The sequence below is a fragment of the Pogoniulus pusillus genome, chromosome 40 (genome assembly GCF_015220805.1).
Source record: "Pogoniulus pusillus isolate bPogPus1 chromosome 40, bPogPus1.pri, whole genome shotgun sequence".
In the NCBI taxonomy this organism is placed as follows: Eukaryota; Metazoa; Chordata; class Aves; order Piciformes; family Lybiidae; genus Pogoniulus; species Pogoniulus pusillus.
The window spans coordinates 3,100,244-3,116,680 of record NC_087303.1 but is presented as its reverse complement, the minus strand read 5'-3'; the positions used below and the strand labels follow the sequence as shown (position 1 = coordinate 3,116,680).

Sequence of the window (16,437 nt, the reverse complement as noted above, 5' to 3'; positions counted from 1 at the left end):
AAGTGGAAGAGTTTTGGGTTTCATGCAGAGTGACTCGGTGAAAAGAAACCAAATTGGTCTGTTCTGAAGTGTGGCTGCTCCCCAGGCAGGGTAAAACTGAAGCCTGGACTCTCCTCACACTGCCAGTATAGGAAGAATGGAAAGATCACAGAACCCCAGGACAGCTCAGGGTGGAAGGGAGCTCAGAGCTCAGCTGCTCCAACCTCCCCACTATGCCCAGGGACACCTCTCAGTGAAGGTCATCAGGTGGCCTCCCCCCACACACCACATCTGATGTTCATCTCAGAGACTCCTGGAATGGGTTGGCTTGGAAGGGAACCTAAAGATCATTCAGTTCCAACCTCCCTGCCATGCCCAGGGACAGCTCTCAGCTAGGCTCAGCTGCTCAAGGACTCATCCAGCTTGGCCCTGAGCACCCCTAGGCAGGAGGCAGCCACAGCCTCCCTGGGCAGCCTGTGCCAGGCTCTCACCACCCTCACACTCAACAACTTCTGCCTCAGCTCCACTCTCACCCTGCTCTGCCTCAGCTCCAAACCATTCCCCTTTGGGCTGCCTCCAGACCCCCTCTGCAAAAGTCTCTCTGCAGCCTTCCTGCAGGATCCCTTCAGGCACTGGCAGCAGCTCTGAGGTGTCCCTGGAGCCTTCTCTGCAGGCTGCACCCCCCCAGCTCCCTCAGCCTGTGCTCACAGCAGAGCTGCTCCAGCCCTGAGCTCATCTTTCTCTACCCTTCCCCAGCCAGCTCAAGCCTCCTGACCCACACCCACACCCTCAGTCCAAGGACTCAGCATTTTCCTCTTCACCACACAAAGCCAACCCCAAGCCCTCTTCCTTTTGAAGTGCCACCTGTCCACCTGCTGTACACAAGCAGCTGCCAAGGGCACTAATCCTCTGCTCTGCCTGCCATGACTCACCAGTGCCAGGCTGCCAATGCACTTTGACAGAAATGCTTCACTCAAGCCTTTGATCTACGCTCAGAGCACATTTCTGCCCCAAAAAGCACCCTGGAAGGGGATAAATTAGAAATGAATCCATTTCAGTTGACAAATCCAATGATAGAATTAAGCCAGGACAAAGACAGAGGTGGAGGGGGGAGGGTTGGGAACAAACCAATTTGCTGTTTACCAAAATATCTTCAAAAGAAAACTTCTTGGAGCTACAGAGCTCCCAGGCCTGAGCCTGCTCCAGCTGCATGAGAGCTGTGCCTCATCTTTGTGCTACCAAACACATGCAAGGTCCTGCAGCTGGGTCAGGCCAAGCCCAGGCACAAACCCAGGCTGGGTGCAGAGGGTTGGGAGCAGCCCTGAAGAAAGAGCCTTGGGGGTGTTGGGTGCTGAGCAGCTCCCCAGGAGCCAGCAGTGCCCTCCTGCAGCCCAGCAGGCAGCTGTGTGCTGGCTGCAGCCAGAGGAGTGTGGGCAGAGGGCAGGAGAGGGGATTGTGCCCCTTGGCTCTGCTCAGACCTCACCTCCAATGCTGCCTCCAGCTCTGGTGTCTCCAGCAGGAGGAGGACACAGAGCTGCTGGAGTGAGGCCAGAGGTGGCCACAAAGATGAGCCCAGGGCTGGAGCAGCTCTGCTGTGAGCACAGGCTGAGGGAGCTGGGGGGGTGCAGCCTGCAGAGGAGAAGGCTCCAGGGACACCTCAGAGCTGCTGCCAGTGCCTGAAGGGATCCTGCAGGAAGGCTGCAGAGAGACTTTTGCTGAGGGTGTTTGAGCCAGGCCAAAGGGGAATGGTTTGGAGCTGAGGCAGAGCAGGGTTAGAGTGGAGCTGAGGATGAGTAATGGGTTTAAAGTGGCAGAGGGGAGATTCAGACTAGATGTTAGGAAAGGGTTCTTTACAGTGAGGGTGGTGAGACACTGGCACAGGTTGCCCAGGGAGGTCATGCATGCTCCCTCCATGGAGGTGTTCAAGGCCAGGCTGGATGAGGCCTGGAGCAGCCTGTTCTAGTGGGAGGTGTCCCTGCCTGTGGCAGGGGGTTGGAACTGGCTGAGCTTTGAGGTCCCTTCCAAGCTAAACCATTCTAGGATTCTAAGAAGCTGTTGAGTAGGAGGGTGGTGAGAGTCTGGCACAGGCTACCCAGGGAGGCTGTGGCTGCCTCCTCCTGCCTGGAGGTGTTCAAGGCCAGGCTGGTTGAGAACTTGAGCAGCTGAGTCTAGCTGAGAGGCATCGCTGGGCATGGCAGGAGGTTGGAGCAGCTGAGCTCTGAGCTCCCTTCCACCCTGAGCCCCTCTGGCATCCTCTGCTTTCGGCAGGACCAGGGAGCGCTCAGCTGGCAGGGAGGCTCATGCCAGAGAGGCATGATGAACACAAACCCATTTCTGACGCTGGCAGTGGTGGCATCCGAGGGCTCACCCAGCTGGCTGCAGCCTGCTCCTGCAGCAGCCTCAGGCCAGCAGAGTGATGAATGTGGAGTGACAAAAAAAATTAGCGGGGAAGGATTTCAACAGCAGAAGAAATGTTTCTGCTCCACTGCTCAGCATTATCCTGATGGCTTAGCTCTACCCCACCCACTTCCCTTCCCGCAGCAAACGCCTGCAGGGCACCAGGTTTCCACTCCCCTTGGCAGCTGAGATGGGCAGGTACCACCTGCCCTGGCCAGGACACGCAAAGATGACTTCCCCTGCCCACCAGAGCAGGGGAGATCATCGAAGATCTTCCGAGGAGGTGGGACTGCAGCAGCACCACCCCCAGCTGGCCCAATAAAAGGCTGAGCCCTGCTGCCCCTGCCTTGCTCCGTGCCACAGGCTCCACGGCAGCGAGCAGGGCACGGCGGGCACCATGGCGCTGTCCGTGCGCACCAGCGGGGCATGCCGGCAGTTCTCCTCTCGGAGCGGGCTTGGGGGGGGATCTCTGAGGATGGCCTCTTCTGGTGGTGGAGGAGGAGGCTTCGGTGGCAGTGGACTGGGGTTTGGTGGTGGATCTGGTGGAGGTTTTGGTGCTGCTTCTGTGCTTGGCTCAGGCTCTGGCTTCAGCTCAGGGTTCGGCGGCAGCAGCGCAGGAGGAGTCTTCGGGAGCGGTGCCTTTGGGGGAGGCTTTGGTGGAGGTTTAGGTGGTGGCTATGGAGGTGGCTTAGGAAGTGCTTTTGGTGGGGGGTTAGGAAGTGGTTTTGGCAGCAGCTCAGGTGCTGGGTTCGGAGGTGGCTTTGGTGGAGGCTCAGGCGCGGGGTTCGGAGGCAGCTTTGGCCCTGCTGGTGCCGGGGATGGAGGACTTCTCTCTGGCTCCAAAAAGGAAACCATGCAGAACCTCAACGACCGCCTGGCTGCTTACCTGGACAAAGTCAGGTCCCTGGAGGATGCCAACACGGAGCTGGAGAGGAAGATCCGAGAGTGGTACGAGAGGAACGGCCCCGGCGCGGCCGTGCCAGGGGCTGGGAACGACTACAGCAAATTCTGCCCCGTGATCGAGGACCTGCGCAACAAGGTAGGGCTGGGCACCCCCACTGGGCACCCCTGCTGGGGCACCCCCGCTGGGCACCCCCACTGGGTGCCCCTCCTGGGGCATCCCCACTGGACACCCCTCCTGGGGCATCCCCGCTGGGCACCCCTGCTGGGGCACCCCCACTGGGTACCCCCACTGGGCACCCCTCCTGGGGCACCCCCGCTGGGCACCCCTCCTGGGGTACCCCTGCTGGGCACCCCTGCTGGGCACCCCCTGCTGGGCACCCCCACTGGGCACCCCCGCTTGGCACCCCCACTGGGCACCCCCGCTGGGCACCCCCACTGGGCATCCCTGCTGGGGCACTCCTGCTGGGCACGCCTGCTCTGCTCCCTGCTCTGCCACAGCAGCCAACACGAGAGGCTACCGAAGCCCAGTGGCAGTGGTGGTCGGGCCGGGGGTGGCGGCACAGAGCAGCCCTCCCTGAAGCCTCTTTGCCTTGCAGATCATCACGGCCACCATCGACAACGCCAGGGTGATCCTGCAGGTGGACAACGCCAGGCTGGCAGCTGACGACTTCAGGCTGAAGTGAGTGGAAAGTGCAGCGAGATCTAAAAGGGAAAAAAAACCCTTCTTTTGTAGCCAAAAATCTCTTTCCTCACTCAATGTTTTAACGCCCTTAGGAGGCACCAGCAGGATGGCTGCGTGCAAGAGCTGGAGCAGCTCTGCTGTGAGCACAGGATGAGGGAGCTGGGGGTGGGGGTGCAGTCTGTAGAGGAGAAGGCTCCAGGGACACCTCAGAGCTGCTGCCAGTGCCTGAAGGGATCCTGCAGGAAGGCTGCAGAGAGACTTTTGCTGAGGGGGTCTGGAGGCAGCCCAAGGGGGAATGGTTTGGAGCTGAGGCAGAGCAGGGTGAGAGTGGAGCTGAGGCAGAAGTTGTTGAGTGTGAGGGTGGTGAGAGCCTGGCACAGGCTGCCCAGGGAGGCTGTGGCTGCCTCCTGCCTAGGGGTGTTCAGGGCCAAGCTGGATGAGTCCTTGAGCAGCTAAGAGAGGTGTCCCTGGGCATGGCAGGAGGTTGGAGCAGCTGAGCTCTGAGCTCCCTTTCACCCTGAGCTGTTCTGGGACTCTCTGCAAAGCTCTGCAGGTGCTCAGCAGCAGCCTGCACCTGACCTCACTCACTACACAAAGAGTCCTGTTCCGTGGCCCTGTCCCCAGGTATGAGAACGAAGTGGCTCTGCACCAGAGCGTGGAGGCTGACATCAATGGGCTGCGCAGGGTCCTGGACGAGCTGACCCTGACCAGAGCTGACCTGGAGATGCAGATCGAGAGCCTCAACGAGGAGCTGGCCTACCTGAAGAAGAACCACGAGGAGGTACTGATTGTCCCTGGGGAATCTCCCAGCAGGCAGGTGGCACTCTGCAAGCTCAGACTGGTTGTTTGCTTTGTCTGCTGCTCTATTTGGAGCTGAGGAGTGAAGGAACCACACACACCTGCCTGAGGTCCCTGCTGAGGCAGGATTTATGTCACTTGTGTTTGTTGGTTCACAGATTCACAGAATGGGTTGGGTTGGAAGGGACCTTCAAGATCATCCAGTTCCAACCCCACTGCCATGGGCAGGGACCCCTTCCCCTAGCCTGGGTGGCTCAAGGTCTCATCCAGCCTGGCCTTGAGCACCTCCACCAGGGAGAGGACATTTTTTGGTAGAGCTTTTTCTTTGTCTTTTATCAACAGAAACCTTTCTTTACTTTCAACCTCTGCAGGAGCTTCAGGGCATCCAAAGCAGCACAGTTGGCCAAGTCAGTGTGGAAATGGATGCTGCTCCCGGAACCGACCTGACCAAGCTGTTGAATGACATGAGGGGGCAGTACGAGGTCATCGCCGAGCAGAACCGCAAGGAGGCTGAAGCGTGGTTCAATGAGAAGGTACCGAGCAGGGGCAGCAGCCTCAGCGTGGGGATCTCCTGCCCGAGTGGGGCAGGGCTTGAGGACAGCAAAGCTACCCCCAGCCCTTCTCTGCCCTTTCAGAGCGGAGAGCTGAAGAGGGAAATCTCCACCCACACCGAGCAGCTTCAGTCGGGGAAGAGCGAGATCACAGACCTGAAACGGACCCTGCAGAGCCTGGAGATCGAGCTGCAGTCCCATCTGGCCATGGTGAGCCCCGAGTCAGCTGCTCAGCAGTGCTGTTAGGGCTCTGACCTGCCCATGGCAGCAGAGACTGGCAGCCAGCTCCTGTTCAGCTCTGCCTGCTGCTCACCAGCAGGGAGATACAGAGATAAGAGCTTAGAGCCAAGGACAGCGATAAAGAAAGAGATAGAGAGGTAGGGATAAGGATAGAGAGGTAGGGATAGGGATAGAGATAGATGGAGAGATAGGGATAAAGATAGGGATAAAATGATAGAGATAGGGATAGGGATATAGAGATATAGATAGGGATAAAGAGATAGGGATAGAGATAGAGATAGATGAAGAGACAGAAAGATAGGGATAGGGATAAAGAGACAGAGATATAGATAGGGATAAAGAGATAGGGATAGAGGAGATAGATGTAGATGTAATTGGGTTGCAGGTAGCACACTGTAAAGCAGAACTTTCCTGGTCACACTCAGTGAGGCAGCCGAGGCCACTTCTCCAAGTGGTGTCTCCAGCAGCAAGGAACAGTCTCCCAGCAGTGAGGCTCTGCCTGCTGCCCTTAGCCCATTTCATTCAGTCTGTCTTTGTAAAGGATTTTCCCCCTCAGTCAGAGGTGGTTTTGTGTCCTTCTCGCACAGAAAAAATCCCTGGAGGACACTTTAGCAGAAACAGAAGGAGGTTACTGTGCCCAGCTCCAACAAATGCAGCTCCAGATCGGGAATCTGGAGTCGCAGCTGTTCCAGGTGAGGGCTGACACGGAGCGGCAGAATGCGGAGTACCAGCAGCTGCTGGACATTAAAACCCGCCTGGAGATGGAGATCGAGACCTACCGGCGCCTGCTGGACGGCGAACTGCTGTAAGTCACCCCCCGGCAAAGCCTCCGCGGCAAAGCCCTGCCCAGGGAAGCAGGGGCAGAGCCAAGAGGTGCATTGCCCAGCTGGCAATGCCCAGGCTGGGCACGGAGCTCTCTGCTCGGCAGCTCTCAGCACCCCTGAGTCACAGGGGAACTTCTCCCGATGCTGGCAGTGGCCAACATTGTCTCTCTCTGCTCCGCCTCTAGGAGCTCGGGACAGGGAGTTACGTTTGAAAGCTCATCCTTGACGGGGCCCAAGTCACAAACACAGTCCCTGGACTCTTCTCAGGGTAGGTAAAACCTGGCAAACAGGATTCATCCAGCCTGGGCTTAAGCACCCTCAGGGATGGGACATCCACAGCTTCACTGGGCACCCTCACCACCCTCACAGTAAAGAGTGGAACAGAAGGAATGGAAGATGCTCTGCTAGAACCTGGATCCCACATCCCTCCCCCAAACTGGGACTCACTGGGGTCATACTTTTCCCAGTTTAATCCCTGCTTTGAAGCATGGTCTAATGGCCATGGTGCTCTCAGGTTGGTGGTTGGACTCAGTGACCTTAGAGATCTCTTCCAACTGAAACAATTCCATGGTTCCATCCAACTTCATTCCTGAAGTCTTTCCTACAAATACAACAACCCAGCCTGGAGCTGAGCAGAACAAGAATGCAGCTGGAAAGGAGAAGGCTGCCCCAGGTCACCTGCAGGTGCTGCTCTGCTCTGGCACTTCCAGCACTCTAATAACTACTTTTTGGGGTTTCTTTCTGATGTTTAGATCCTACCAAAACCAGAAAGATCAAGACAATTGTTGAAGAGGTGGTCGATGGCAAAGTCATTGCATCCCATGTTAAGGAAGTTGAAGAGAAGATCTAAGGCACAACCTGATCCTGCAGAAGATCCCTTTGCTCCATGCTCTCCCAGAGCCAGAATCTCCTCTCTGGGGTGAAGTGCTGAGAGATTGGCTTCTCCCCGAGGCTCTTTCACACAGGACAAACCTGTTGCTTTCCTTCTAAGCAGGCACACAACACATTTTCTGCTCAACAGACCTTCTGCTCTTGGTTCAGCAACCAGGAGCATGGTGCACACATCAGGCATTTAATTAGCTGTGATTTAAAGACTGTTTGGTAATTAATAGAGAAAACAAGTTGCTGTTCTAACCTCATTTCCCACTTTTCTTGACTAATAAAAAGAACTCAACAAGCTTTCAGGTATCAGTGTCCCTTTATTCCTCATGTGAGCTATGCTTGCCTGGGCCTGGCTGTACCATGCACTGGCAGGGGGCACAGTGCCCTCAGCCTAAACGAATCCACCCAGGGCCAGTACATGGACACCTCAAAAAGGCTGATCAGATGTGGGGTTAGAGGATACCTGTAACTTAAAGCTGGCAACTTAAGAGAGCCCAGCCTGGCACAGAGAGCCTGCAGCAGGCTAGGCACAGCCTGGGCAGGAGGCAACAAGCCTGCCCATGAAGTGGTGGCTCATGCCCCTCTGGTGGGGACACAGAAGGATCCTTCCAACCCATCTTCCAGTTGCTAACACCAATGAACGGCTGAAAGGAATCTCACATGAAGCAAAACTACCAACCAAAACACAGCCCCCTGGCATGTCCCTGCTGACTGCAGGGGGTTGGACAGGATCACCTTTGGAGGACCCTTCCCACTCTAACCACTCCAGAGTTCCGTAAGGTCCCTCAATGACCCCCTCCAGCCCTGCCCCAGTGATGCTGAGGGCACATCGCAGCAGCCCTGCCCCCAGCACCGCCGGAGAGCTGCTCCGTTCCCCTCCGCGGCTGCCCTCACGGGGTGCAGCTCCATCTGTGCTGCTGCTGTGCTCTGCACCCCACATTGTGGAGGTTACAACCCCCTCCACCCCCCGCAGCTCCAGCACACAGCAGCCGTGGCCTTTACCGCACCCATCCCTGCAGCACCCACGGAAAGCTCCAACGTCCCCTTGGGCTGCCGCACCAAGAGCCAGACCTTGCCTGAAGCCAAGAGGCTTGCAGGGGCGGTCGGGAGCCGCTGCCTGCTCAGAAATGAGGCTCTGCAGCTTTAACGCCGCCGGTGCTCCCCAGCCTCACTGCAGGAGCGGAGCTGTGCCGCAGCCGCCCAGGCTAGCGCCGCGGCTGGGCTAAGCCAAGGTGGAGGATGGGAGCAGAACGGCACCGTCCCGGCGGCTGGCTGAGCTCCGGGCACAGCATGAAGCGCTCCGCGCCCGCCATCGGATAAAGGCGAAGGGCTGATGCCGAGCGGCCATGGCCCGGCCCGAGTGAGCAGCAGCTGCCCGCACGGCCCCCGCCCCAGGTACGGCATCGCCTCTGCATGCGGCGCGGTGGGGAAGGGGAAGGGCTCTGCCCGGCACTGCGGTGGGACGGGAGCCGGGAGAGAGGGGGATGGATACCCTGAGGGGATGGGATTCACCCCGGCCGAGCCCTGGGTCGTGCCTCTGGATGCGTCTCTGTGCCCTGCAGCAGGGATGTTGCTGTGATTTAAGAACGATGAGTGATGCCCTAGCACGGGAACCTCCATTTGGTTATCCCAGAGGAAAAGAGGAAAAGCAAAGGCAGTCGGAGGCATCCATTTATACACCAAAAGTGCTCCCATTTTTAGCACTTAGGTGAAAGAAAACTGCCCCTGGTCGGGAGCTGATTCACACAGCAGAGCTGTGTCCTGCTCCTCGGCAAACACTTTGCTCCCTGGCACAGACTGCCCCAATGTTATCCCAGATCTGTGCACAGGAACCAGCTCTAAATCCCAGCTGAACCTGGAAATGAAACAGCAAAACCATTTTCTGGTCGTTAGGCATCAAGAAGCTGAGGGTGAACATTAGGTAGGAAATCACCTTGCTGTGCTCCTGGGGTATTGCAGGAATTCTGGAGGTTTATTTCCCACCCCCAGGCCAGATTCCTGCTGCAGCCTGGCTGAGCTCTGTGCCTAACCCCGTGACACGCAGCAGCTTAAAACACCTTTATCTCCAGGCTGGCACCAAGCAGCTGATGTCTGATGGTATCATCTGCTGCTGGAAACCCTGCAGCACCCCAAGCAAAGCAGGGAAAGTGAAGAATTTGGAGCCTTCACTTATGGATGAGCCAAACCTGGATTCTTCCCCAAAATGATGGCATGGTTACAAAACAAACAACCAAACAATCAAAAGCTTGAGCTGCCTGCACGGCTCCGATTTCCATGGAGTGGAGGCCACTTGTTCTGGAGGTGAATAAAGCCTTGGGACAAGGGTTCATTTGTATGGGAATTCCTCTGCCACAACCCTGAGGGCTGAGGATGCAGCCAAATGTTCCCCACCAGGCCCAGCAGGACGCTCTCGGTGCATTAACTCCTTGCTGTTGGCATCCACCAATGTGCAGGGCTCTAGCAAATCCCCGAGGAGATGTTTAGCTATTTAAGTGCCAGGATTGGGATGTCTTTAAATGCTGCTGCCTTTGTTGCATCCCCTGCAGCTAGAAGAAGCCAAGACTAAGAGAATGGACAAAGATGCAGAAGCACTAAAGGCAGCCAGAGCAGAGCTGTGTGAAGCCAGGCGGCAGTGGCACCACATGCAGATCGAGATCGAATCTCTCCACGCTGTGGTAAGCATCAGGAGCTGGACCTGGACACCTCCTGCAAGGAGGAAAATGTTTTTTTTTTCTTGATGTAAACCATTGACAGTTCAGCTTCACACACAGAGCAAACACAGCTCTCCCCCCACCACCACCAGCAGGAGCAGAGCTCTGCAAGCAGGCTGGCAGCCCCCACACAGCAGGCACCCAGCAGCTGTACCTCCTTGTTCATGGCAAGAGCACCACATCTCTACCAGCCACGGCTCTGTGTCTGCTGTATGAAGCTGGCTAATGATCATTAATTAACCTTAATGCTGGTGTTGATAATACTTGAGTCCTTGGCATCTTGAATGCAGCTGGGGTGCTGGTTCAGATCCACCCTTAGACCGACTCAGGTTGGCACATCTCGCACCTGCCAAGCAGCTGCTGGCATGCTCCTCCCTCAGCACATGCCCAGCCATTCCCCATCATCAGCTCACAGCTCGTTTGTGGCTGTTCCTGAGCATGCAGACCCCATTCAGCCATGAATCCATGGTAAAATCTGCCAGAGGTGTCCTGGAGGCAGTAGCAGAGAGAAGCTACAAGAGCAGGCAGACTGCTTGGTCTCCAGCCCGTGCTGAGCTGGCTGCCACACAGGTCCCAGCAGCAGGGCACTGCTGTACAGCAGGCAGCTGCAAGCTTCCATCCCATCTTAAACCAGTCCAGACTTCCCTGGAAAAGGAACACCTTGATAGGTTTACCCCTGATCCTAAAGGATATTCCCAAATGAACAGGTGTAAACCCACAGCTTGCTCATGGAGTAGGTACTACACCTTTACACCACCTCTGCTGTCCACATCTTAACCCGTGGGTGAAATCCCACAGGAAAAGGGCCTGGAGCGCTCGCTGCGTGCCACGGAGCAGCAGTACCACATGCAGCTGCAGAACTTGGAAGGGGAGATTGAGTGCTTAGAGAAAGAGCTGCTGGAAGTCAGAAGAGGCATCGAGAAGCAGCTCCAAGAGCATGAGATCCTGCTGAACACCAGGATGAAGCTGGAGGAGGAGATAGCCACCTACCGCAGCCTGCTGGAGCAGGAGGAGAACAGGTACTTGGTAGAAGCTCCAAGGCACCTTCCAGATCAGAACTTCCACAAGGGGCTCCAAGGGCATGAAGCAGGCAGTAAAGAATCACAGCACGACCCCCCCTATCAGTGGCTCTCTGGAGCTGAACCCCAGCACATTCCCTAGGCACACCCCAAACTGACCAGAAACAACTTAGAACTTGCAGAGAGCTTCCCAGTGGCCTCCAGGTGCTGGAAGCCTCAGCCCTGGAGGTGTTTAAGGCTGGATGGGTGGTGGAAGCCTCAGCCCTGGAGGTGTTTAAGACTGGATGGGGCTCTGAGCAACCTGATCTGGCGTGAGGTGTCCCTGCCCAGGGCGGGGGGGTCAGAACTGGATGATCCTTGAGGTCCCTTCCAGCCTTGCCAGCTCTGCGATTCTATGGTTCACTGCTGCACAGGAGGAGAAATCCCCCCCAGAGGGCTCCTCCAAAGAGAGCTTCTCATGCTGCTCACACTTCAAACTGCTCAGAGCTGCTCCTAAGACAAGCTTTGGGCTGAAGTAGCTCAGCCCCAGGAGCTGACTGCAGCTATTCTGCTCTTGACAGGTTTGGTTGCTCCGTCCCTGCCCCGAAAGACGACAAGAAGCCAACCACCAGCAAGATCACCTTCGTGCTGCCTGCCTGTGAGTTGTCAGCACCTCCCTCTGGGGCGGGGGGGGGAGGGTCAGTGCCACAAAGGAGGGTCCTAACTACGGGCAAAGCCTTGGACGTTACACGAGGATCCTCTTCCAGTGAGCCTCTAGGTCCTGTGCCCTGAGCTGCCCCTCCCTGCATGCCTGCCGGATCTGCCTTTTCTTTTGCAGATGGTGCAAAGCAGCAGCAGGGCAGGGAGAAGGTGAAGCTGCTGACCACACAGGCAGTGCTGGATGGAAACGTCTCGAAGGAAAGTGCTGAAGCTCATGGCACTGTACAGTAAGATGAACGTGGCTCTGACAGAGCAGTGGAGAGGGAGTGGTGGGCATGTGCCACGGGTTGAGTTGCATCTGCTGCTGATGCTCAGTGCCAGGCAGGATGCCATGGCACCATGGGGTTGAGTCATAGCATGGTAGGGGTTGGAAGGGAACTCTGGAGATCATCCAGGCCAATCCTCCATGTCAGAGGAGCATCATCCAGGGTAGGTCAAACAGGAACACAGCCAGCAGGGTTTGGAATGTCTCCTTCTCCTCTCTCCACAGAAGGAGACTCCACAGCCTCTCTGGGCAGCCTGCTCCAGGGCTCTGCCACCCTCACAGTGACAAAGTTTTCCCTTCTGTTTTCATGGCACTTCCTCTGCTCCAGCTTGCCCCCAGTGCCCCTTGTCCTGTCATTGGGCATCCCTGAGCCAGCCCTGCACATCTTTATCAGCAGCAGTGAGGGCAGCCTCAGGTTCTTCTGCCCCAAACTCCCTCAACCTGTCCTCACAGATGTTCCACTGCCTGCAGCAGCTCTCTGGCTCTGGGCTGGACTCTTTCAAGCAGCTCCCTGAGGTCCTTCTTGAGCTGAGGGGCCCAGACCTGGACACAATATTCCATCATGAGATTCAACTCAACTCATGACAGCATGGCATAGCAGGAGCTTCCAGGCTGGCATCTGTTCTATCAGTCAAGCAGCTCCAGTGCCAGCTCCTGAAGGTGCCTGACTGGCATCTTTTAACAACACACTGAAGTCCTTTTCATTAGCATTTTACTTCCTCAGCTACCAATATCCTGGGGATGCTTTGGGTTTGTAGTTTCTGTTAAGAATGAAACTATGAATAATTCATCTGGCAAAGGCTGAGAGCAAAGAGAGGTTTTGTGAGGTGCCCCTGGGGTGTGTTTGTGCAGAGAGATCCAGGCTTGGCTGCTCTCACTGCTCTTTGGGAACTCCAGCCTCTTACCCATTACCAACAGCAGCAGAGAGCTTGGCTCCAGCTGGACTACATCAAGGTCTAGTAGGCTTTTATCCACCTGAAATGACTTCAAGGGCATTGGATTGCCTCATCCTGGGCTTGGCTGCTACTCTTTAAGCTCTTTTTCTTCAGGCCCACGTTAAGGGCTGCATTTCAGCCAGGCTGTGCTGCAGGGAGTCACTAACAGCCCTTGTTGGCAACAAGTTGAGATTTAGACTAGAAGTGAAGGTCATCAGGTGGCCTCCCCCCACACACCACATCTGATGTTGATCTCAGAGATTCCTGGAATGGGTTGGCTTGGAAGGGAACCTAAAGATCATTCAGTTCCAACCTCCCTGCCATGCCCAGGGACACCTCTCAGCTAGACTCAGCTGCTCCAGGCCTCATCCAGCCTGGCCCTGAACACCCCCGGGCAGGAGGCAGCCACAGCCTCTCTGGGCAGCCTGGGCCAGGCTCTCACCACCTTCATACTCAACAGCTTCTGCCTCAGCTCCACTCTCACCCTGCTCTGTCTCAGCTCCAAACCATTCCCCCTTGGGCTGGCTCAAACACCCTCAGCAAAAGTCTCTCTGCAGGATCCCTGCAGGATCCCTTCAGGCACTGGCAGCAGCTCTGAGCTGCCCCTGGAGCCTTCTCTGCAGGCTGCACCCTCCCAGCTCCCTCAGCCTGTGCTCACAGCAGAGCTGCTGCAGCCCTGGGCTCATCTTTGTGGCCTCCTCTGGCCTCACTCCAGCAGCTCTGCATCCTCCTCCTGCTAGGGACACCAGAGCTAGAGGCAGCATTGGAGGTGAGGTCTGAGCAGAGCCAAGGGGCACAATCCCCTCTCCTGCCCTGCTGCCCACACTCCTCTGGCTGCAGCCTCTCCTTGTATTCAACTCCTCTCTGCGTTTTCGAAGCAGTTCTGGAGGCAGAGAATTCTGATCCTAAATGTATTTGCTGTCTTGTTTCAGGACAGAAAAAGTGGATGAGGTCATCAAGGAGTGGGAAGGGTCTTTCTTCAAGGACAACCCTCGGCTCAGGAAGAAGTCAGTGTCACTGCGCTTCGACCTGCACCTGGCAGCCACGGACGAGGGCTGCCTGCACACCACCAAGAAAGCTCTGCCTGACATCGAGGTCAGGCTGGTGATGAGGAGATCCTGCAGCATCCCCTCCATCAAAACCTAACCTCCAGCCAATCACCACTAACCCATCTCCATCTGGCTCCGGGCTCAGCTGCAGGTGGACTCACGCAGGCTGCTGCCATAGCAAACCTTAGGAGCACTTGGAGCAGCAGCAGGGAACCTCCAGGTCCACAGGGGCAGCGCAAGGGCCAAGGAGTTCAGATTCCAGGAGCACAACTCCTGCTGGTTTTATACTCCAGGTGCAGCCCTTTCTCACTGCTGTTCTTTTGTAGAACTTCACCACCACTCTGACAGGAGCTGAACTCTTTCTACTTGGACATCTTCTGCCTTTCTAACGGAACTTTGCTTTCTCCTCCTGGAGCTGGGAAATGCAAATTCCAACCTCCTCCTTCCTCAAGGCTGCAGACTGCTGAGCCCCTGCAATCACTCCTAGCAGTCCTCCTGACATCCATTTGCAATTAACACTTTCTAGCAGCAAGAATTCCAGGCAGAGATGCTCTGAAAACACAAAGACTCCTAACAAAGACTTTTCTGTTCCACGTGGCTGGTATTTGTGAATTAATTCGGGGCTGTTTTGGGGAGGGCAGAACTGACCACAGATGCCCTTCCCTCACAAAATCATCTGAAGTGGTTTACAAAGCAGTAACCTCTCAGCCATGCCTTCTGTCCACCTCTGGCTGGAGCTTTGCCCTGTTCAGGATGCTCAACCTCCCCTAGGCTGGAAACCATCCCTGAAGGAGCTCAGAGTCTCTCTGTCCCAGGGGAGCTGACACCAGCGCTGCAGGCAGGGCTGAGCAAGCAAAGAGAGGAGGGCAAGAGAGGGATAAGGAAAGCCCTGAGCTGAATTCAGCTGCAGAGCAGAGTGGACACATCCTGGCACCCTGGGCAGGAGACAGTGAGAAGCTTCCCAGAGGCTTCCTCAGCTGCTGATTTCTTTCTGCTTTCTCAGAGGTGATGCTCAAAGCCCTGGCAAGGGCCTGGCTCTGGGAAGCATTGGCAAAGCTGAGTGCCAGAATTTGCCTCACAGCTTAGGGCACGTAGTACCCAGACTGCAAATCCCTGCAGTGCAAATTGCTGCTTGTACCTCTTGTTCATGGCAAGAGCACCACACCTCTACCAGCCATGGCTCTGTGTCTGCTGTACGAAGCTGGCTAATGATCATTAATTAACCTTAATGCTGGTGTTGTTAATACTTGAGTCCTTGGCATCCTGAATGTAGCAGCCTGCTCTGGTGTTTCCACTATGCAGCTTTTTGGTCTGTGTGCTTAGACTCTGTAGGTTTGACAATACTTGAATTTCAACTCAGTTTTAATTGCTTCGAGGCACCTTGAGCAGGGAACTCAACTTACCAAAGCAAGGGATAGTGCCACAATAAAGAGGAGGATGAAAACTGGGCTGGCCCCCGAGTGTGGTGTGAGGGTTAATGTCTGCACCTTAAAGGCACCACCGTGTGCTGGGCTGCAGCCAGAGGGCAAGAGAGGGGATTGTGCCCCTTGGCTCTGCGCAGACCTCACCTCCAATGCTGCAGATGGGAAAGGATCCTCCTCACTCAACCATCGTTCTGCAGCTGGCAACTCTCTCACTGGCATCAAGCAGTGCTGGAGTTAAGTGCTAAGAGTAAGCACTTAGTGCTAAAAGTGCTTAGTGCCAGTACACAAGGAGCTGTGGCAAGCAGCACACAGAGTTGAGCAGAGCTGCCCCCCAGAGCCGAGGGAATGCTGAGCTGTGTCCTAGGCACAGGCAGAGGAGTGTGGGCAGAGGGCAGGAGAGGGGATTGCGCCCCTGGGCTCTGCTCAGACCTCACCTCCAATGCTGCCTCCAGCTCTGGTGTCCCCAGCAGGAGGATGCAGAGCTGCTGGAGTGAGGCCAGAGGAGGCCACAAAGCTGAGCCCAGGGCTGGAGCAGCTCTGCTGTGAGCACAGGCTGAGGGAGCTGGGGAGGAGAAGGCTCCAGGGGCAGCTCAGAGCTGCTGCCAGGGCCTGAAGGGATCCTGCAGGGATCCTGCAGAGAGACTTCTGCTGAGGGTGTTTGAGCCAGCCCAAGGGGGAATGGTTTGGAGCTGAGGCAGAGCAGGGGGAGAGTGGAGCTGAGGCAGAAGCTGTTGAGTGTGAGGGTGGTGAGAGCCTGGCACAGGCTGCCCAGGGAGGCTGTGGCTGCCTCCTGCCCGGGGGTGTTCAGGGCCAGGCTGGATGAGGCCTTGAGCCGCTATGGACTTCCCCCTCGACTGCTTCTGTTCCGCAGATTCGCTACCGGCAGCCAGCGCTGCCCCGGCCCCACCGCCGTGGGCAAGCGAACTGCCGGGGCTAGGCAGGAAGCTGGCGTGGAGCGAACCTGCCGAGCCCGGGGCGGGCCGCACGATGCCGGTAGGAGCCCCACACAGCCCAGCCCGTGGCGGTGCCTCCCTCCCGGTAACAACAGGGCGCGGCCGCACCCCGGCTCTCAGTGCCGC

General features: G+C 56.6%; 2 protein-coding genes across 2 annotated transcripts; both read left to right on the top strand.

Annotated features, from left to right (window-relative positions):
• Positions 1 to 2,741: 2,741 nt before the first annotated feature.
• On the top strand, positions 2,742 to 7,553 carry LOC135191758 (keratin, type I cytoskeletal 12-like). The gene is made up of 8 exons (XM_064174340.1): positions 2,742 to 3,415; positions 3,876 to 3,958; positions 4,586 to 4,742; positions 5,131 to 5,292; positions 5,395 to 5,520; positions 6,138 to 6,355; positions 6,560 to 6,642; positions 7,127 to 7,553. Exons 1-8 carry the CDS (start codon positions 2,774 to 2,776, stop codon positions 7,222 to 7,224), a joined length of 1,569 nt encoding a protein of 522 aa, XP_064030410.1. The 5' UTR covers positions 2,742 to 2,773; the 3' UTR covers positions 7,225 to 7,553.
• A 658-nt stretch (positions 7,554 to 8,211) lies between these two features.
• On the top strand, positions 8,212 to 15,382 carry KRT222 (keratin 222). Its single transcript, XM_064174385.1, has 6 exons — positions 8,212 to 8,651; positions 9,803 to 9,931; positions 10,766 to 10,986; positions 11,547 to 11,623; positions 11,804 to 11,912; positions 13,818 to 15,382. Exons 2-6 carry the CDS (start codon positions 9,827 to 9,829, stop codon positions 14,029 to 14,031), a joined length of 726 nt encoding a protein of 241 aa, XP_064030455.1. The 5' UTR covers positions 8,212 to 8,651; positions 9,803 to 9,826; the 3' UTR covers positions 14,032 to 15,382.
• Positions 15,383 to 16,437: the final 1,055 nt, after the last annotated feature.

Bases quoted from the DNA above. Each gene is read 5' to 3' on its own strand.
- KRT222 (XM_064174385.1), top strand. From the start codon at position 9,827: ATGGACAAAGATGCAGAAGCACTAAAGGCAGCCAGAGCAGAGCTGTGT. The intron at 11,624-11,803 runs GTGAGTTGTCAG...TTTCTTTTGCAG, and splicing joins CACCTTCGTGCTGCCTGCCT to ATGGTGCAAAGCAGCAGCAG. The intron at 11,913-13,817 runs GTAAGATGAACG...GTCTTGTTTCAG, and splicing joins GAAGCTCATGGCACTGTACA to GACAGAAAAAGTGGATGAGG.
- LOC135191758 (XM_064174340.1), top strand. From the start codon at position 2,774: ATGGCGCTGTCCGTGCGCACCAGCGGGGCATGCCGGCAGTTCTCCTCT. The intron at 5,293-5,394 runs GTACCGAGCAGG...CTGCCCTTTCAG, and splicing joins AAGCGTGGTTCAATGAGAAG to AGCGGAGAGCTGAAGAGGGA. The intron at 6,643-7,126 runs GTAGGTAAAACC...TCTGATGTTTAG, and splicing joins GTCCCTGGACTCTTCTCAGG to ATCCTACCAAAACCAGAAAG.